This window comes from Myiozetetes cayanensis, unplaced genomic scaffold (genome assembly GCF_022539395.1).
Source record: "Myiozetetes cayanensis isolate MyiCay16 unplaced genomic scaffold, myiCay2020 scf1, whole genome shotgun sequence".
Taxonomy (NCBI): Eukaryota; Metazoa; Chordata; class Aves; order Passeriformes; family Tyrannidae; genus Myiozetetes; species Myiozetetes cayanensis.
Genome location: NW_026086604.1, coordinates 130323019 through 130344446, shown reverse-complemented (window position 1 = coordinate 130344446; position 21428 = coordinate 130323019). Strand labels below are relative to the sequence as shown.

The window sequence follows — 21428 nt, the reverse complement described above, 5'->3', positions numbered from 1 at the left end:
ACGTTTACAATTTCAAGTCTGGTATACCCAGTATTAAACTCAAAGTACTATAAGAAATTTGCATTTTACTGCACTATCAAATTAAGAATGCACAAAAAACTAGCAACACAATGGCCTTTATTACAGTATGTAAAGAACATGATTTTGCTGTTATGATGCCTTTAATTCTAAATAAATTCCTTCCTGTTGTTTTGGAGTTCTTTCTTTATGCTAAAAATCAAAAAGTGACTTTATAATTGCATTAGTTATGCAAGTCCAGATTCATTCTGCTAATCGATACTGAAGGAAATTGATGACTTGTCGGTAATTATTGAATAAAATGCTTAATTGTACACATACGTGAAAACATTTAAAAATCAGAAGTACAACCACCCCACCTTCTGATGAATTTGTGGTATGACACGTCAGAAAGCTTATAAACACCCTTGATATTGGCTGTTCTCATACTTAATTCAGAATTATTGCCTCAATATGTGCTCAATCTCCATAAAAGCACTAATTGCTTGATGAAAGACAAGGAACTACTGGAGAGGGTCCAGAGGAGAGCCACAGAAATGATAAAGGGCTTGGAGCACCTCTTATGAGGCAAGACTAAGGCAGCTGGACCTGTTCAGTCTAGAGGAGAAAAAACTGAGAGGGGATCTCATTAACACATATAAATATCTCAAAAGCATGTGGGAAGAGGACGGTGACATACTGCTGGTGGTGTCCAGCAGTACGACGAGGAGCAGTGGCCATAAACTGAACCACAAGAGGTTCTACTTCAACACGAGGAACAACTTCTGTACTTTGAGGGTGGCAGAGCACTGGAACGGCTGCCCGGGGAGCTCGCGGAGCCTCCCCCTCTGGAGACACTCAAACCCCACCTGGACACGGTCCTGTCACCTGCACTGGAGCAGATGACATGAAGATCATCACAGGGCAGATTCAGATTAGGTATTAGAAAAAAAATTTCACTGTTAGGGTCGTCAGGCACTGGAATATGTTGCCCACGCAAATGTTGGAGTCACCATCCCTGGGAGCGTTTAAGAGGGGTCTGGATGTGGCGCTGAGTGATGTGGTTTAGTGGTTTAAGGGTTACAGTGGTAGCGCTGGGTTTATAGTTGGGCTTGATGATAATAAAGGTCTCTTCCAACACTGATGACTCCAGGATTCCACGTCCAGAAGTCCCTTCCAACCCTAACGATTCCGCGATTCTGTTAAGTGTGTGGGCACAACACCGCAGCTCGATCTCGGCTGCACGCCGCACGAAGAACTCCAAGTGCGGACACACAGTCGTTTCCCCCGGGACACCTTCCGCTCGAAAGGCTCTTTCCTAAGGGCAAACCTTCGCCCCGGTTCCGTCAGGGGCGACGATCGCTCCCAAACTCCCCGCGACGCCGCCGGGCCCGCGGAAGGGGCGGTGCCTGCTGGGGAAGCGGAAGGGCCGCCCCGCCCCTCGCTGCCCTGCGCAGGGGCCGCCGGAGCCGCCGCGCCCGCCCGGCCCCGCGGCCGCCGCCCCGCCATGTCCGAGCCGGGCCAGGAGCTCCTCCACCTCGTGTGGGGCAAGAAGGCCGGGCCCCGCGGGCTGGCCGACACCATCTTCTGCCGCTGGGCGCAAGGTACCTGCGAGCGCCGTGCCCCGCCCGGCCCTTCCCGCCGCCCCGGCCCGCCCGCCGGGACACACCGCGGCTCCCCCGCCCGCGGGTCCGTGTGCTGAGGGGCCCCGGGCACCGCTCCTGTCCCTGGGACACCGCGCCGTGTGGCCCGCGCCAAGAAGAAAAAAAAAAAAAAAATGCGGCGGCTCCACTTGCGAAATAATTATTTTTTTTCGGAGCTCGCTCGCTTTTAGCCACAGATCTCCAAGGGAACTTATAATTGAGTAAAAAAGGGAAATGCATTTCTTGAGTATTTCGTCTCGTGCCGTGATTTTACGTAGCTTGTGGAAACACGAGCATGAGTTCTGCTTTGGTTTTCGTTGGGTTTTGTTTGTTTGTTTTGCTGAGAATATGTGAGTCACAAATAGCAAAAGTGAGGTCAGGCTTGGGACAGAGACCCACAGATTTTTGTTTGTTTGTTTGTTTGCTGGTTCTTTGGCCAAGGAAGCAGGTGCATGCCTTCTTTAGGATGTGGCAGGCAATAAAGCAGCAATAACGATGGAACCTGGGGTATTTGTAAAGTGCTTTCTTCTATATTGAAATTATGCAACCTATGCATAGTTTCTTCTCAGTGGAGACTTACTGTTATTCTTCTAAAGCTACAATTGTAAGGTGTAATATGGGGACTTGCCTGTAAATGATATGCAAGAAATCAGTCTGTGAAACTGTCCTGGCTGAAGGAAGGGGAAAATCGCCTTCTTTATAACTGACTGTGGGCTTTGAAGAGTTCTAGTAATGGTTATGATGTTCATTAAAAATCATTAATTCCTGAAAAGATTCACAAGTGACAGTGCAATTTACAGATTTTAAAAAAATATTGCCTTCAGGTCTCAGGGTAAAGTTGGTTGAAACAGAAGTTTCTTAGTCTTTTCTGTTCCATGCTCTTTTTTTTTTGGTAACAAGAATGTTGTCATCTGCTTAGTTTCAGCTACTCCTCGTTATAGCACACAGTATATTACCAGACTCATATATCTTTTTCCCTGGGTTTATCTGTGTTCAGATAATTCAGTGATAATATCTGGGGGGAAAATGCCAAATTTCTTCTTAGATCTAGAATTTAAGCAGGCACAGTAAAACCATTACTTTTCCTGATGAAGTGATTATTGAAATATAATTACTTTCTGAAATCTCTCTTTTAAAGTTTTGGTAACATTGCTGTTTCGGTACAAGGTTTGTGCAAAGTCACTAAAGAAGAATTGGTATTAAAAAGCTTAATTATTTATTTAACTGGTAATGTTGGATTGCCACAATTGACACTTTGAGGATATTTTGTGTGAAAAGTTTTAGCAGTTTAAAAATCTATTGAAAGCTGTGTTATAATGCCCCGCACTTATGATCCAATGAAGAATTAATGGAAATGGCCTCTGGTGTTCTTCGTGGCTTCTGCAAAGGAGCCTTCTGTCTTCAGGGAAAGTCCTGTGACTAGACTGTGTAGTGTATCTGTTGCCTTCTCTATATCCTCCTTAGTATAATCAATTTTGTGTAGCAAAGCCTGATAAGTGAGTGTGCTGTTTGGAGGTCTTGTGCTGGGAATCAGTCTGTTTGAGTCAGTTGTGTAGCAGAATAATACTTTTACCCAACTTTCTGTTTCTGTGTGGTTGAAGAAGTTCTGCAGCATTTACTTACTGCAAAGCAGTTGTGTCAACACTGACTCATCAAGATTTAACAGAAGAAAACCACAAATAAAAATATCAAGCGGTATTATTTACCAAGACTTCAAAGTTTAGAAGGTAGACCCTCATTTCACATAATATGTGCAGAAAACATCAAACAACTAGTTTGGTGTTGGGGTTTTTTGTGTCTGTTTTTGTTGGGTTTTTTTTCAAGTGTAGTGCAAACACTGGCATTTATTTCAGATGTTTGGTAGATGTCGTCTTGTCCTTTCTCAAACCCTTTGGAAATTGGGAACTGTGATTTTCATTTACAAAGAAAAGCAGAGAGTAGGGAGGGTGTTGAGGATGTAAGACTCAAACCAGTCAGTTTCTCAGTGAAGACAGCAGTTTTCCAGAAATCCCCCTCATGCACCAAATTCCATGATCTCATTTGATCAGGACTGAAGATGGGCTGATCTTCAGGGAGTTAAACAGAACTAACCCAGCTCATATGGATGTGCTGTTGGAAGTGAGCAACAGTAATTCCCTCAGTTTGCTGCATTGGCAACTTTAAATATATTGTTTTTATTCCCGAGTTAACAAAGGCACCGCTGCAAATTTGCTGTTGCAGTTATTGTGAGGTTTTTAGTGTGGGATTTCTTTGTAGAATTTTTTTTCTTTATGATTGCAGCAGAATTTGCAGTTTGAACTTTGGAGAATCTGTTTACCCGAATCCTCAAAGCAGACACAGGAATGTAGTGCAAAGCTTCAGTCTGCGCTTGGGTGTTTCCTGGCATAGATACGATGACTTGGGAAGGAGTTAGTAGGAACACTGAACCCTAAAGACACATACCCATGTTAGGAGTAATTTTCTTCATTGATCCAAGAGACAAATTCCATTCATAAAGCTGCTCTTCAGATCAGCCCCAAGGCATAACGACTCTATAATGTGAATGTCTGGCGGGTTTGAGCACAGTATCCTTTCAGAATTGCGTAAGCTGTGTCTCACTGGTCTTTGGAAAGAAAAGTATGGGACTTTAAGAGTATGGGACTTTTAAAAGTCTTTTTAAAACAACCATTTAACTGCAAAAGCATAGTGTGAAGGTATTAATAGTAGTTTGTGTATATATGGGTAATATACAATGTAAAAATGTCCGTTTTGTCTGGATCCTCTTCCAGTTTCCAGGTTGAGAGCTGGGTGAGTGGGCTGAAACTTCCCTTTTCTTTCTCTGGTCTTCTTTCCAGGCTTCATTCTTTCTCTCCTATTCCTTCCAGATTTCCTTTTTTTACATACCTGGAATTCTTCTTTCTGACCAAATATCACCAGATGGGCTTGTAGTACATGGTTAGTTGAGAAGCTGCATCCTGTAATGTTTTTAAGTTATTTGACTTCTAGTATTGTTATTCTGTGATCACGGCAGTGCTGTTAGGAAATAATATTTTTACCAGACAAGCAGATGCGTTTTGAGAAAAAGCATATACTTGCTGTTCTTCAAAGTCTTAAGCAGAAGTAACAATTTGAAAGTGCTCCTCTGAGTTTAATTTAGTAATGTTTAATTCATTTGGTTGTTGGGAGAGAAATAGTCACTGATATCTATGTACTTAATGTTTTGATGACTGTCACTTGTAGTCTTTGTATTTGCGTGCTTTCCATCTCAAGTTCCATATTACTCAGTGTAATCAGTCAATCACAAAGAGAAGAAAAGTATTTTTCATTTATTCACAACTAGAGTATCGACAAGTGTGGATTGTGCAAACAGCTGGAGGAAGTGATTACACCTGTTGGCCCAGCTTTGCCTACTTGCTGCTGCTAGTTTGCCATAAGTATTTCCTCTTCAGATCTTTTGGTGGAACTGCTTTTGAAACCTGTGCTTTACTGATGCTGGTCACACTTAAAGATCACTCACAAAGGCTTTCTTTTCTAAGTCATGGTCTGTGAACAGTTTTTAAGGCATCTGTTGAAATTAGGTAAGAAGTTAGAAGCCAAACCTGCTTCCAGGAATTTGCACATCATGGGAAAAAAATACTGAGGTCTTCAAGCACAGAAGTACTGATGATTACTGACTCTGAGCTTTTCTTTAACTAGAAGTAGGCAGTACTTGACAGGAGGAGATGGACTGTCCTGCTAATACAAGCTGTACTGTTAGTAAATGTGAGACAATAGTAGTTTTTGGAAAAACAGCAGGGACAAGCTACCTAACAGCCTTCTCCAGGGAAGTTTTTGTTCTCAGTTTTATACTTGTAGGCTTTTTTCTTCTTTCCTCCCTTGGAATGAGGTATTGGTTTGGGGATAGTGATACTGTCTTTACAGAAAAAATAACCACATCTTGCTGGTTTAGACAGGTTGTCCAATCCCTTTCTGTTATATGTGACATTTAAATATTTATTTTATACTTCTGTAATGCAGAGTTGTCTTAATAAGCTTTTGCATTCTTCAGAATGAATTTGTGTGAAGCTTGCTGAACGAAAAACTAGGCTTTAGGGCAGAAATGTGGGTTTTTTTGGAGGGATTGTGTCCTGTGTAACAACCCTTTCAGCACTGTTAAACTGGAAAGAGAATAGGAGACAGCATTCACTGTGAAAAAATGAGGTGTGAACATGTACGTTAAGTTGCTAAGAAGGTTGTATTTTCTGGCTAGTGGGCATGGTGGCCAATGTAGTTGGAATATGCGTAGAGCAGTAAGAATTTGAAATGCCTTGTAACAGAATTATCTGAATAATTAGTGAACCTGAAACTCTTTTCTGCCCCCTGGGCCCACAAAGGAATAGCTGGAAGATACTCATCCTTACTTTAAGAAATGATATGGTGCTGGTGAGTCCGTTCCTTACTCTGGATAAGGCTGACAGGCTTAAAGAAAATGTAAGAGCTAGAGGAGTGCTCACATAGAAGGCTCTTACCAGTGTACAGATTCAGAAGTATCTGAATTCTGTATTATTAGTATTCTGTAGCTGTTTTGTTTTGTAGGTTTTTTTTTCAAAGGTGTTAAAAAAGGAAGACATATTGAAATCTTAGCTTGTTTTCTGGCACCTTGTTACCCAGTTTAGTAGTAGCCTACTAGGTAGTTTGGATACTTTCCTCAAACCCTTCCAGGACTTCCTGGCTCTTTATCCGTAACTAATTAAGTTAAGTTTTGTTGTAGTATTGCTCTAGTATAATGGGTTATTCTAGTGTTTCTGTTAGGCAGTTCTTGTATCCCAAAAGAGAGAAAAAATTAGAGTTCCACAGTGAGAGGCCAGGTCAGCAGAGAAAAGGACAAAAAATTAATAGCACAGCATCTTTCTAGCTAGAATGGATCAGAGAGAGAGCGAGGGTTTTTCTAATGTGGTTGGTGTTGCATGCTCTTTGCTATTCCCTTGTCTCTTTTATTCAGTTAGAGTGGTTCTTGCAGAGAGTGAAAATACTGAAAATACACAGCATCCTCTGTGAAATTACAGTGTTATTAATGTCTAAGGTGTCTTGGGCAGAAAAAAAAAATTTAGAAATTGGCTAAAAATAAAAAGATGCAGGAAAGTGGTGGAGTAGTCATAATAGAAGAATGAATGGGTTTTGTAGTGCTTTGGACCGTGATGTGGCATAGTAGATGAAGGACAAGAGTAAGTAATGCAGTCATAGGTTAATTTTGGCAAAATGTACGTAGGAGAGCTGAGAATTAGGTGTGAGAAAGAAACATGGGCCTTGGTAAATGCTGTATTTGGGGGAAATGAGAATAAATGTGTGATACAAAGATATAAAGACAGGTTTTGGAGTGTCATAGCTCAAAATATTGGGCAATACACTGATTACTAACTTGAATCTAGTTCTACTCCCTCCCCCTTCTGTCCCACATGCAGGAGAGCAGTAGTGATGTTGAAAAAATTTGGTCAGTGGAGTATTTAATAGTGTTATAAATGACACCGAAGATGAATGGTAATGGTACTGTTTTATGTTTCTTACAGATAAATGATGATAATTGCACTTATGGATAAAAGGCAGACAATTAAAGAATATTATTTTGCTGCATTATTACATCTCTTTTCTTCATGAAATTTTGAGTGAAAAGAGTTGTATGATAGATATGACTGGTTAAGAGTGAGAGTAAGTAGAAATTAGTCTGAATCAGAGATGTTCATCACAGTTGGTAGTTTAAAGAGTGGCTAGGCTATTCTTAAGAATCCTAAGGAAGAGCGTGGAGTTGATGAATATTTATAGAGATTGTCCAAGACCTGACTGTTGTGGAGGGTTAAAAAGGTAAGTAGGTGTGATTGCAGGCTGGAGTAGACCTGAATCCAGCTGGACCTCAGACTGCTGGTTTCTAAAATTTTATCTGAGCTGACTTCAGATTTTATAGAATTTTTAAAAAGAGAGCATAACCATACTGTCTGAAGCCTGTTTTTGCCCTTAGAGCATCTAGAACCTTTATGTTTATTAACCATTAAACAGCATTTAAGTAAATAGAAATAAAGTGTTTCTTCGAGTATTATTTTTTTCTGTGGTTGTATTCTGTCAAGTTCTGTGTAGCATGAACTTTGCCTTGTCTGTCTCAAATTTGTATTTGTTCTGGTGGATCACGCTCAATGTTCTTTATTTTTAGGAAGCAGTTTTGAGAAAGAGGGCAGGGTTAAACTGAGACAGTTCATGATTTGTAAAAGAAGCCTGAAGAATGTGAAGCAAATTCAAGATTTCTAAAGTGTGGTTTAATGGTACCACATCCAAGTATGTTATTTTTCTGCAGTGACCAAATCATTAAAAAAACTAAAAAAGTCTTATTGTTGCAGTGTGCTTAGATGGCATGCAGTAACGCTTCAAAGTAGAGGAGGACTTACCTTTTTGTATTCTAAGCCTGCACAAACTAATTCAGAAAGTTTAAAGAACTGGTGATATTTCTTATTAGGGCATGTTAACAGAGGAGTGAAATGACACTACTGCAAACCTTTCTTGAAGTAGGAATTAGTGAAGCTTTGTTGCTACATTAGGTGAAGCTGGATCTGTGTATGTAGGCTTGACATGCATCTGGGTTTTGGATATAAAATATATCTTTGTAATGCACATTTGCATATATGGTTAAAAATAGATCTGGAGCCTTTGGTCAGATACAGGGGAAACCCCATGGCTGCAGTGATCCTTTTTAGAATAAGAAAATTACCTTGTTTTGGAACAACTACCATTTCTGTGATGAAATGTGGCCTACAAAACGGGCAGTAGTTCTCCCTCTTGCCACGTTGGTGATGTAGCTGTCATGCTGTAGTGGGGGGGAAGATGCATTTCCCCAGCTCAAATTCATATCCAAGGATTAGAGATGCTTTTGATATGGCTGCATGTAATGATACAGAATTGAGAAAAGGAGAAACTGGGGGAAACAGGCATTGAATATTCTTTCTGCTGTGACTGACACTGTGAAAAGATGCATGTGTATCCCCTTTTTGCCTGCCCCCGCTTGCTCGTTGGTTGCTGACCACAGTTGCATGGTTTCTAGATTGCATTGAACTAGAGTCACTTTGGCACAATCTTATCAGCACTTACAAGAATAATGCAAAATATCATGCACTATAAGTTGCCACGTATCAGCTTCATCAAGTTAATTGTCCATGTATGTGCATTTATCCATGAGAAATGAAAGCTATGAATCACCATATCTTAAAGGCAGGTTTAAGGACGAGATGGTAACAGAACAATTTTGCTATAATTTCTGTGGCATGTGTTTTATTATTTGACTGTAAGATAATTCTGAAATACAAATACATTAAAGATGGAGAGGGAAAATAGGTGATGTTGCATCTCAATAAACCTAGTGTATCTTCTGTGAAAGAATACCATTAAGAGGCTTGATTCCATGGTTCCAAGAAAATGTATAAATTACTTAGCATATTTCAGTTTTAATAGGACACACTGATAGGCCAAAAATGAGATCAGTGGGAGGCATACTGTGCCCTTCATAGGGAAGAGAAATGTATTATGCATGTTCAGTAAAGGTTCAAAGATGTTTGATTTTTAACATATGTGAAACAAAATATTATCACAAACAGATTTTAATGTATCCATAAAAAATAAACTATCCAAAAATAAAATGGTTTAAACAGAAATTCTTTTGTTTAAAACCCCAGCTGTTGACACTTTGTGGTTATGATGTAATGGCTGAGATAAATAATTAATTTCTGTCCTTTTCACCTGACTCATGCACTTTTTTTTTACTTCAGATAGTTTAACCATATTTTGTTGCATTGTCAGGGAAACAAAAACTTACCTCATCTTTAAAGGTGAATAAATCAGGTGTCATTTCTGTTAGGGAAGGAATGTACATAAACATGTTCTTAATTACATGTTTCACTAAATATAATATTTTTTCATTTGGCAGGATTTGTCTTTAGTGACTCTGAATCAACTGCATTAGAACAATTTGAAGGTGGCCCTTGTGCAGTGATAGCACCTGTACAGGTAAGATACCTTTATTATAGGAACGGTTTAAAATTAGACCAAAATTTATTCTTTATATGTTTGACATTAAAATAAATATGAAAAAAGGAAGGTTAACTGTATTTTGATTTCATAACTGAAGTGTGGAGGAAACAAGTCTATAAAAAGGCAGAGATGACCATGGGCTGATTTTGAAGTATAATTTTGCAGAAAGACATTTATTTGAGGAAGTGCAGCAGGTTGATCCAAGCAAAAGTAACTTCAAAGTGGGAAATGCAGAATAAAGGGGAGAAGGAAAAGATCAGATATAAATGTAATTCTCATCCCTTCTCATCTCTTGAATTCCCTACCTTAAAGGGTAGTATCAGTGTCACAATGACTGCTTTAGCAAAGTGTATTAGAAATACTTGAAGTAGTTGATTTTCAAACCTAACGGGGTTTGCTGTGTAATAAAAGGGGAAATGTTATACTTTCAAAGCCCTAGCAGAATAAATGACCTGTGGAGCAGTTTGTCTAACGGTGACTGCTCTTCATTCTCTTAGGAGCACCCTGCAGAGACAGGCAGGTACTGAGTCATGGGCCAGATTACTTTCTCTGGTAACTTACTCTTGAATTCTCTTAAAGGCAATCCAAACTCTGCAGGTATGTCTCAGTCTGATGGGAGGCCTTGTCTGCTGATAGGGGCATGTTGAAGTCATGTAGCAGAGTGAATCTGACCATGCACTGGAAGTAGCTGGGTCAGACCACTGGTCCTGTGGACTTGTTTGCACCTCTGGTGTGTATAATGCAATTGTCATATAACCTCTTTTATGGCTACCTGAAGACACTCTAAACACTGGTCCCACCAAAAAACTTGTATTACAGGAGGGAGCACCACTTAAGTGGCAAACAATCAATTAAAAAAAAATTTTATGGATTACACTCCATAGTATGGTTCTGTCTAGTACTGTGGTCTTAAAACCAGATGCAGTGTCTGGTCTCTGATGTTAGACTTGAAAGTCTTTTATTTGGGGGGGATTGGAGAGAGTAAAGAATAGGACCAGTCAGCTCCTTGAAGGCAGTGCCAAGTCTTTACCATATCAAATGCTCTTATAGATAGACAGTGTTTTTTTCAGATTTATATATAGTTCAACTTCCTAGAAATCGAGTGATTAAAGCATGATTAAAAGTGAACTGAGTTCCAGCTAGGGAAGGAGGAAAGGATCAAACAAATCTTGCAGTGCCTGCTACTACTGTGAATTACTAAAAAGGTGTGCAAAAGATCAGTGATGGGAAAACAGGGTGAGTGTGTCAGGAAAGTGAGTGTTGAACCAGCTGTTTCTGAGGTACTGTTGAGACCTGAAATAGCATCTAATAGAGTAATTAGAAAGACCAAGACTCTGCTTTCCATAGTTCATTCGTTTATTATTCCTTCTCTGTAACTTAGAGCATGTATCTTTTTTTTTAACTGCAGCATTAGTGTTGATGGAAAAACAAACCAGGGATATGGAGATGCATAGGTTTTCTTTAACCTGATCAGCAAATTGTGACTTACAGTGGTTTAAAAGATGGTTTAAAATGGTTTAAAGCTTGTTAAGTACTAAAAGCTTTTGTCTGAGTGACTAGGGATGTCTTGTACTACTGGCCAGTTATACTGAAATATATTTGTGTCTCCATTACTGCAGTCCTGCGAGTGTGGAGATGTTTATGTCAGTATGCACTCTGTGCACTGGAGGTTCAAACTCAGTAGTGTTGAATGTTATGAGGCCACTTTTGTAACTGGTTTGATTGGGAAAAGTCAGTCAACAGTGCAGCCTCATGGTCTCTTACTGAATGGTGAGCAGCTTGAAACTCTTCTTATAACATGCAAAAATGCTTTTGTATAGAGTTTGTGACATAATGTAAAAGTTGGTGTTGGCTTGTATTTTAATATTATTTTATTTTTTGATAACAAAGGCATTCCTTTTGAAGAGGCTTTTTACCAGTGAAAAGTCTGCTTGGAGAAACTGTTCAGGTATTGAGACCTCTTCCCCCCCACCCTTTATTTTTCCATATTATTTATTTGTAAAGCATGTCTTAGTACAAAGAATTTAAAATATTCCACACTTTCTTTTTGTTTAAGTGTGCTCCCCTGTCATGTATAGTAAAAGCTTCTAAATTCCCATTTGTGAGGCCTGTGCTTGTTCATAATACTTCTGCATTATATAAATATTTAATTGAAATCTATTATTAAAAATGAGAATGGATTAGAAATCATATAAACCCATATTTTTCTAAAGACAACTTTAAAATTCTATGGTCAAGGAGCAGTTAACATTATTGCTTTTATCTCATTATTAAACTTCATTATTTAGGTGGCATTAATGTATAAAAAAGATACTAGCAGCTTATATACAACACTGGTTATCAGCAATTGAACTCAAGTAGATTTCTGATCTTTCAGAAGAGGAGCAGAAGAACCTTCTCTGTCATACATTATGTGATATTTTGGAGATGGCTTGCTCTGATAATTCTGAGTCATACTGTCTGGCAACATGGATAAGAGGAAAAACAACTGAAGAAACTGCTAGTATTTCTGAAAGTCCTGCAGAATCTAGTCGTCAAGAGGAACAACCTTGTAAGATGTATTTCTATACTCAATTACCCATCACTTAGTGAATTATTACATAGTTTTTGAGGGACCTCTGCTTTTTATTAATGCTCAGATGGGGTTTTTGCCATTGTAATTCCATTAGCAACAGATTTTTTTTCTCTTGTAATTGGAGACATTGATCCTTTTTTTATTGAGAGGATTGTGCTGTCTATCACTGGAGTTCTAACGTACATGTTTCTTTCTAATTTCATCAATTTCCATAACCTTTTCATTTTTATTTTGTAATTTATTGGGACCTGATGTATCTTTCATTTTGAAACATCTGCGTGCTTCCTAGCACAGCAATAGCACTTTAACTTGTCACTTGTTGCTTTATTTCAGAGGAGCTTTTGTAGGAAATCCTACAGTGCTTTGTCTGTTCTAAAATATTCTGGATCCCCTGTTATGCAGAAGTGACCTTTTTCCATTTGTTTGGTCCTGTGCAGTACCAAACAGCTTAAATCACCTTCTAGAAGATTATCAGAATTTTTCTGTAGGTTAGAATTTTTCAGTTGCCTGCTTTTTGCAAATGTCTTAATTCCTTCATTAGTTACTGGCATCAAGGATTCAGGGAACATCATCTGTTGCACTAAGATACAGCATCCAGTCATATCTAACTGCTGCAGAGCCAGTGACATGGAAAGTTTATCTGTGCACGTATGATCAGAGAGACCTGTATTTATTAATCTTTTAATGGGAGAGATCTAATGTTTTAAAAGATAAGCTGCTTTTTCTTTTAGTTTTTGTCCCCAATATGTCCCTTAAGAAGTATGAAAAACTCTTCACGTGAGAACGTGCCTGTAAAGGTGCCATCTTTTGATGGAAGGAATATGTTATTCAGCAGTTTGTGGCATAACTACAAAGTAAGAATTGTACAAACAGATTTATACGTGTGCAGCTAGCTATAGCAATTAGTAGTGCTGGAGCTCTTTATCTTACAAGTCATGTTCATCTGCTTCTAGCAAGTGCTCCGTGTGCTTTAGAAGGCTCAAACAATAAGAATAAAAATCTTAACCTAATTGAAAAAAACCCAGAAGATCAGCACTTAAGTGTTCCAAACTGAGCATTTTTTTTAAGTCATATAAAGTATTATACAAAAATTTGCATCTGCAACTTCTCTGTAAAAAAGAAGAATCTTCCTTATTAAGGCAGTTAATTGTAACTCTTAAATTCCTAATTTCTGTGGATTTTCCAATTGTCTCTGAAACTCTTGCTGATACTATGAAATTTCATTTGAAGAGAAAGTGAAGCAGAGCCTAGTTGTCTATAGGTTCTTACTGTCGTGCTTTTTGATACATTGCCTGATTCGTAAAGATGTTTAACTGTAGAAATGTTCAACAGGAAGTCTTTTTAAATACACACTCAGTTAGTTAGAACTCTCAACACTGATGTGAACTAATCCATTCTATTACATAACTGTTTTATTCATGCTTCTGTACAAGTCTTCAAGTTCTACCTGACTTGTCTTTAGTATCGTGGAATGTGCGTAGGAAGAGCAGGATGCATTTACCACTGACAGTGTGCTTGTGTCATGGACAACGTTAATCTCTTTCATTGTTCCTATTCTACATTCTCTGCTAGACACTGAATGTACCTCTTGTATGTACTCTACAGTTCAAACAGTATTTTGTCTATTACGTATAATGCAATTCACTTACAGATTTAAGATATATTTGTTAGGTTTGGGGTTTTTTTCCCTCTTCTGTCCTGCTATTTAAATGTAAACCAGCTTCTTAACCTGGTTAGGCGTGGGACGAAGATGTGGAGGAGTGTGCATTATTGTTACTAATGCAGAGTTGTGTAACTACTAGTGCAAAAGAATAAATTTATTTCTTACTTGGCCACTGTTCTCAATAAAAATAGAAACTGGTATTGTCATAGTTGGTAGGACTTAAGTGATGAGTTGAGAGGTAGGGAGTATTACAGATACAGTTCCATATGGCAGGCTACTGCTATTTGGGAATTAATTATGGGGATATATTTATAATAAACCCATGAAATATGGTTAGACACAGCATGATAGAGTATCATTTTAAAGAGTTTCTATACAAATGAATTTCTCATACATCTCATGTTCTCTTGCTGTTAGTTCTTTTTCTTTCTACTAAGTATTGTCTTTATTTAGCATTGTTTGGGTTATGTATAGCTACACTTCTCTTTAGAATTTCTACTTCTTTCCCTTTATTTCAAATAGTAATTCTCTTACCATTTCACTCTGTTCTTTAGTAACAGAATGAAACTGCCTGTCATCCTGCTGTGTGAACAAAAGGCGGATTCGAGCACACTTACTGAATGCAATAGCACTTTTCATCTGCTTTTGTGGTGTATAGCAGTGACTTGTTGGCCATGTGTTGGCTTTAGTAGTGCAAGTTCCCAGGTTCAAAATTGCTTTATATGATTTAGTCCCTCTAACTTTCTGCTTACAAAAACGTGGGTTCTTGAAGCAGGTTTAGTTTCTGCAGCATTTTCTGCAATTCAGATTCATTGTTTCATATTTTTAAAAAAATGTCTTAAAAATACGGTTTTTTAAGTTCAGTTTTGCTCTTGGTAACCAAATTTTGTCAATTTCTTCCAGTTTTACAACATATAAAAAATAACACTCTTAAGACTGCTGCTACCCTATTTCTGAAGTAGAAAATTAATGCATTCTGTTGCTGGAGAATCAGTTTTATTTGCACATAGGCAAATCAAGTACATCTTTCAAAATACAATTGGAATGGGCATAAAAAGCCCTTTCTGGAATCTTGTGGTAAGATTTGATCGGTAGTATTAGCCCTAATGGCTTCAGGTCTTAACTGTCTTAACTACAGTTAAATTCAGTAGCCAGATGATCAGACATTGTTTAAATATTCAGCATAAAGTGGCCTCCATCAGAAAGCAGATCTGTTTTGTGTATTATTCTACTAGCAGAAAGGTAAAGAAAAGGTAAAAGAAAGGTATAAAGCCTGTGTTGAACTTGGGAAGACACTAATGCTGTATTTTTTTGTTTCTTGGGCACAACACTTATTTGAAAGGCTGTTTATTATTAGAAGAAAACAGAATTTATTTTAAAACAAAATGTGTAACACTGTATAGAATAATTCTACTCATCTGTAATAATGAACACTAAAGGGAAAGGGGCAACTAAATTTTAGTAACAGAAATGTATATTTGAAGAAAAAATACAGCTTACCTACATCAATAAAATTATCCAAATAATTATGCTTGCTTTTTTAGGAAGAAATACTTCTTGTTGACCTGCAAAATTATATCTTAGTATGCATATGCTTGGTGACTTGGTAACAGCCACGTTTTGTACAAAATCAACAGCTTAATATTTGACAAGTATTTCCAAGGCTATTCACTCCAGTGGCTTTGTGCTTTTAATAAGTTGATTAGTCCAAATAGAAATGTTCTCACTAATTTGTATGCTGGAATCTTAATGTTGCAGTAAATTAGTTTATACTAATCAGTTAAATTTAAATGTCAAGGGAGGATTAAAAATATAATTAGAGCTTGAAAATATACTAGCTTGCTGTGTGTATCTTGTGTCATTTTTTTGCCATGTGTAGTGCTGAAAAGTGTCTCTTGTGTATAGCTGCCTTGGCTGTCGAAGAGCTTGGCTTTGAGCGGTTTCATGCATTAATTCAGTAAGTAATATGTTGGAACATTTAAAATACAATATTTTGAAGTTACACTTGATATTCACAGGCCTGAAAGGGGTATGTTGAGGAACTTTGTGTGTTAAACATCAGGTTAACTTGGATTTCAAGTTTTGATTTGGGGATTTTGGTGATTTTTCTTTGCATTTTGCCATTTGAAATGGAATGTTATTTTTAGTGTAAGTATTGGGCTTTAAAATAAAACTGGAGCAATATAATGTGCAATGTTGGCCAGATAGCTTGTGCATTTCAAGTATATGAACACAGCCAATCAAGATTCACATTTAAGTTAAAGATGTTAATCCTCTGTATTTATGCACCATGTTCTCAGGTGTTTCTGTCTCAAATATTTGTGATATGTGTACTAAAAAAAAGTCATCCTGTATTTTTCTTGCTTTGAGATACCATTAGAAACTTTAATAAAAATATTTCATATACAAGACTCATACTTTTGAAAACTAATTTCTTTTTGGGGTGTAAATAGAGAGCTTACAGTTCTAGTGAGTTTATCTTTAAAGATAACAGCCTTTTATTTTCACAGTGGACAACTAAATTCCCACAGAGGAAATAAAGAGCAATAGAATTCCAAAAAATACCTGAGATGGAAAATGTTGCTAACTAGAACTGAAATTACCATTGCTTATCATATCATTAGTAATTATAATTTATTTTTAAACCCATGGCCATATAAGGAAAGGAGAAAGAGGAGAATATAAAATTTTTGTAACCTTATCAAAACACTAATTTCCTGCCCTCCTTATCCCTCCTACTCACTCTCTCAATCTTTGGACTTGTGATACTCACTTCATTTTTCTCTATTTATGACTGGAAATGAATGCTCTGGCATTTGCTTTTAGAGCACCCTGAGCAATGGATTTCAGAACTGGCTTTGCCTTGTGTACCTTGTATGCCATGTATACTCCACTGATGCAGAAAGGTAGTTTAAAAATCTCAAGTATTAGCCAGAGTAAACCTGTCTGTGGATATATTTTTGCAGACGTTTGTTTCTTTTGTAAACAAAACTTACTAAAATTGTGCAAGAAATCAAAAAGAAAACAATATATCTAAGTTTCTGTAAGATAAGCAGAGAGTATGATCTAGTTCAAATCAATAAAAACTAATGTCTGTGTTCTGAAAAGCAGTATTTAGCTCTAAATATCCCAAGAAGTAGACAGTGTATTACTTCACTGGAATCTTGATGGATATATTTTTTTCCTCTTGTTTTTATTTTATTCTTTTCAGACATTTGATCACATGGTGTTACCTTGTCATCCAGGCAGCCACCATATTTTTCAACCAGATAGTGTCCCAAGTGTTCATGTACCACTTGTGGTTGAGAACATTTTGCTTTTTCCAAAGCTAGAGTCTAACAAAGTCAAATTCTGATGGGAAATGTAATAATTTCTTCAAAAGCCTGGAAGATAGTTTAACCTGGTTAAGTAGGAGAGGTTTTTCTCTCTACTGTTTATGGACTGAATGTCTTTCAGAACACTTAATGCAAATGTTATTTTGGTGACATACAGTCTATTTGCAATTTCAGTTACAGTGGGTTGTAGAATTACTGGTTCAAACCACTCAGCGCTTTCACAAGTGAATGTATCTTTATGGTTAGTGTTTGCATAAAAACCCACATTCATTTTTGCATATTGCTCCAGAATTATTTATCATCTTCTGATGGGTAAATACGAATGACTCTATGGCTGTTATAGTAACTTCAGAACAGCTGCTCTGTCATTCTGTATATAACAGCAGATCTACTCTGACTTGGATATGTTTGTGTTAGCCATTAGTAGTTCTTGTTTGTGCTTTGTGACACTGTTCTAATGCTTCATCTAAATACATTCTGCTTTTCTGCTCTTTGTTTGTTTGTTGGATTTTTTTGTCTTCAGCAAACGAGCATTCAAAAGTTTTCCTGAACTGAAGGATGCTGTTTGGGATCAATATTCAGCATGGACAAACAGATTTGGAGTATTGCTCTTTCTGTATTCTGTAATACTGACAAAGGTTTGTGGATTGTTTGGTATTTTTTGTGTGAGTTTTTTTATTTCTTTAAGAGGAAATTTGATTGTAACTTTTTCTGTAAAAGGTGAACAATACACTGATAAACTAAGTCAAATTTAGATAAATGTATGGAATGATATCTTCACCCATATTGCTGTACATTTCCAGCCTAAAAACTTGAAAAGCTCAGTCCTTTGCTTTTTGGGTTTTAGTTTGGTTTTTTCCTTTTCTGATCTGAGAGAATTACATGTTTTGGAAATCTCCTTCCTTATATATATCAAGAGAAAGCCGCCCATTTAGTTAGCAATTCATATAAGAACATCAGCCTCCTAATGTTTTACTGTTGAATTCTTTTGTTGTGTAAATATATTAATTTGTTTCTTCACATTGGAAAAATATTTGTAATTTTTCTGCAGGGTATTGAAAACATAAAAAATGAAATTGAAGATGCAACTGAGCCATTGATAGATCCTGTTTATGGTCATGGAAGGTAAGCTGCAAAATACGGTTGCTACCACTTAAAATAGCTTTGTGGGCTAATTTTTTATGTTTTTCTAACTGATCATTCTTTTAGAAAATCACTGACATGACACAGATTCAATTATAAGTAACTAAAACCCACACTGAAAATTTTGTGCCTTTTTCACTGCTGACTCCATTTAGTGCATCAGTTCTGAGGAAATGCTTCTGTTATTGCCGACTTCTCAGAGGAATAATTCTCAAATTCAGGGCCACATTTTTATATGAAGTTTTTACTTAAAAAATGGAGATGATAATTAGTGTTGCTGAATTACAAATACATGCTAAATAATGGAAAATAGTTCTAAAATGCTTAGCTGGGTAATGCAATAATTTTTTCATTTGTTAGACATAAACACATTTTCAGAAATAAATTATACATCTCTTCTAATTTGTTATATAATGTCCTTCTGTTACATAGCCAAAGTTTGATTAACCTGCTGTTGACGGGACACGCTGTTTCTAATGTGTGGGATGGAGACAGAGAATGTTCAGGAATGAGTAAGTTGATTCTAGTTTATGCTTGGTTGTAATTTATACATGCTACGAGATGCTGACCTACTATTTTGGAATATGCTCCGTTTCTGTTTTGATAGTCTCTTTGCTTACTGCCTTTGATTTAAGCAGACCTCAAATGGAAATAAAATATCCTTGCATGAAATTTCTCATGTTAGGATCAGGGAATACAGGATTGTCAGCTACAAGTTGAAATTATAAGGTGCCTGATGACCTGGATCATGGGAGTGCAGTCTCGGCAAGTTGGGAAGGTTGGCTGGAATACAGGGGACAGGGCTGCTATTCAGAGCAACCACATCAGGCTAGAGAAGTGGACTAATGGGAACATCATGAAATTCAGCCCAAGTCCTGTGTCTGGGATGGACTATGCCCATGTCACAGGACAGGGTGGCACTGGCTGGCTAGGAAGCAGCTTTGTGGGAAAGGACTCCAGGTCCTTTGTGGGCAGTGAGTTGCACAATCCCCAGTGTGCCCTTCTGGCAAAGAGGGCCGGCTGCATCATGGGCTGCACTGGGAAGAGGGTAGGCAGAAGGGAAGTGGTGGTTCTTTGGTACTTGTGGGACAACCTCTGGAGTGGTGGCCTCTCTGGGCTCTCCAGTACAGGAAGGACGTGGACATCAAGGAGTGAGTTCTTTGGGGGCTCACCAAGATGATTAGGGGGCTTTTGGTTTTTCACATTTCATCTTACAAAGAGGTCATTTGAAAGCAGTAACAGTTCAAATTGTGTAAGTGTTCATATCTTCTCTCCCACTGCTTTAAAGTGCACCTCAGCATGTTTTTACAGTGATTTTCCATCATCTGAGTCATCACTGAAAATACTGACTTGAACTGAGGTTCAAAACAAATCTTTGAAAGACTTGAAGTCAAAAGCTCTGGTTTGATAATGAATGAGTAGTATAATCTCCTTTGAGATGTTTTAGACTTGCACTTGATTATGATTCCCCACAGCCTGTATTTTCAGAGCTATAGAATGTCATTTGGATATTGTATCTAACATTTTTTCTATTTGGTGGATTTCTTACCAGGGCATTCAAAGTGGATTATTGCAGTGTATTACTGATGAGCCAATAGTGGCTGCTTTTTTTTGGTTGGTTGGTTTTGGTTTTTTGGGGCTTTTTCTTGTTCTTCCTACTAATGCAAATTGATTACTAGCCCTTTGGAGCTTAAAATTATCCTTTCTCGTGAGTTTTTGCTCTAGCTTTTTATGATGCTTTTGCTAGGGTAAGGACCCAATTTTCCATTTTCCAGTTTTCTCACAACTCCTATACCTTTAATATGTAAGGTAATCATTAGTGCTTCAGAGCACTAGCTACTTGAGTATTATATAATGAATTTCATTAAGATCTGCAAGCTTGAACAGGCCTGTCTTATTTGCAGTTTTTTAGCCAATTTTATTCCCTTTTTTTATGGCTGACAGCATTATCTCATCATTACTTGTATACTTTTTTGTTAATTAAAGCAGAGATTGCTTTCAGTACTTGTATTTTCTTTGTCTCATTTAATTTTGTATTTTGTCACTCAATTCCTACCTTGATTCCTGCTGCATATTTAAAATATTGTTGTCACTTTCCCCCCCTATTTCTAACTGAAATTTGTTGTCATTAGTCTTCTGGGGTTTATCTGTGTGTTCCTTTAAGTATTTTTAATTTCCCCTCTTTAATAGTTAGATTATTTTTTATCATTCTGAATTTTTAGATTATGATCAATAAATCGGAATTGTTCTTGCAGCTTTCCTTTGCATTGGGCTGATTTGCTCTTCTGCAGTTCAACAAATTGTTTATGAAATCTCTGAGTTCATTCCCTTGTTTGTCTTTCAGATTATCCTTCTGGTAGGCCTTATTCCTTAGTTCTCCAAGTTGGAATTTTTTCCTTTTCTGAGAATGCTGAACTCATTTTGGACACAGTCACATTCCACATTTAGGTTCTCAGTTAATTCTACCCTAAAAATCCAGAAGCAGAATTGCCATAGAAACATCTGTCTCTTTTGGGGGGGAGCAGAAAATGATCTTTAGTACTTCTTGAGGATCTGGTGTTATGTGTCCCATTAGTTTTTGACCAGTCAAGTAATTGGACTTTACTATTGGCAGCTCTCCATTTTCTTCAAGCCTTGGGATAATTATAATCAAAACCAACTGATTCACTGTCTTAAGTCTAATCATATCTGTTAACAAGTTTTCAAGAGATCTATCAAGTCTATCAAAAAGGAGGAACAGCCAGTACTGTTCACAACTTCTTAGGCAAGACTAAATTTTGGATGCATCTAACAGTCCTTTTTGTCATCTTTTTTTCTTCCATCCTTTCTTTTGTATTTTGTATCACTTTGTCTGTAGCCTTCAGCTTTTTTGAGCCAATGCTGTGAGTTCTCATCTGGAAGAGTTGCAGGTGTCAAAATAACAAGGACTGAATATGTTTGGTGACTGTTTTATTCACAAGTTGTTTATAGTCACTTGACCTCTTGTTCAGCTGTTTAGATAAGCAGTTTTTAATTAATAGTAAATCATTAAAATAGTTCATAAACCA

The 21428-nt window shown here is 37.4% G+C and overlaps 1 protein-coding gene across 2 annotated transcripts in view; it reads left to right on the top strand.

Moving 5' to 3' along the window:
- Window positions 1-1442: 1442 nt before the first annotated feature.
- The window catches only part of MINDY3 (MINDY lysine 48 deubiquitinase 3), a 54729-nt gene continuing 34743 nt past the window's right edge, over window positions 1443-21428 (top strand). The window contains exons 1-8 of one of the 2 annotated variants that reach the window (XM_050313177.1): window positions 1443-1601; window positions 9562-9641; window positions 11556-11613; window positions 12043-12216; window positions 15809-15860; window positions 17762-17876; window positions 18290-18363; window positions 18814-18893. In XM_050313177.1, the coding sequence (XP_050169134.1) occupies window positions 1505-1601; window positions 9562-9641; window positions 11556-11613; window positions 12043-12216; window positions 15809-15860; window positions 17762-17876; window positions 18290-18363; window positions 18814-18893 (730 nt within the window). In that variant the 5' untranslated portion in view covers window positions 1443-1504. Of the gene's footprint in view, window positions 1602-7891; window positions 7923-9561; window positions 9642-11555; window positions 11614-12042; window positions 12217-15808; window positions 15861-17761; window positions 17877-18289; window positions 18364-18813; window positions 18894-21428 lie in introns of those variants that run through there. The other variant, XM_050313185.1, reaches the window with a different exon arrangement.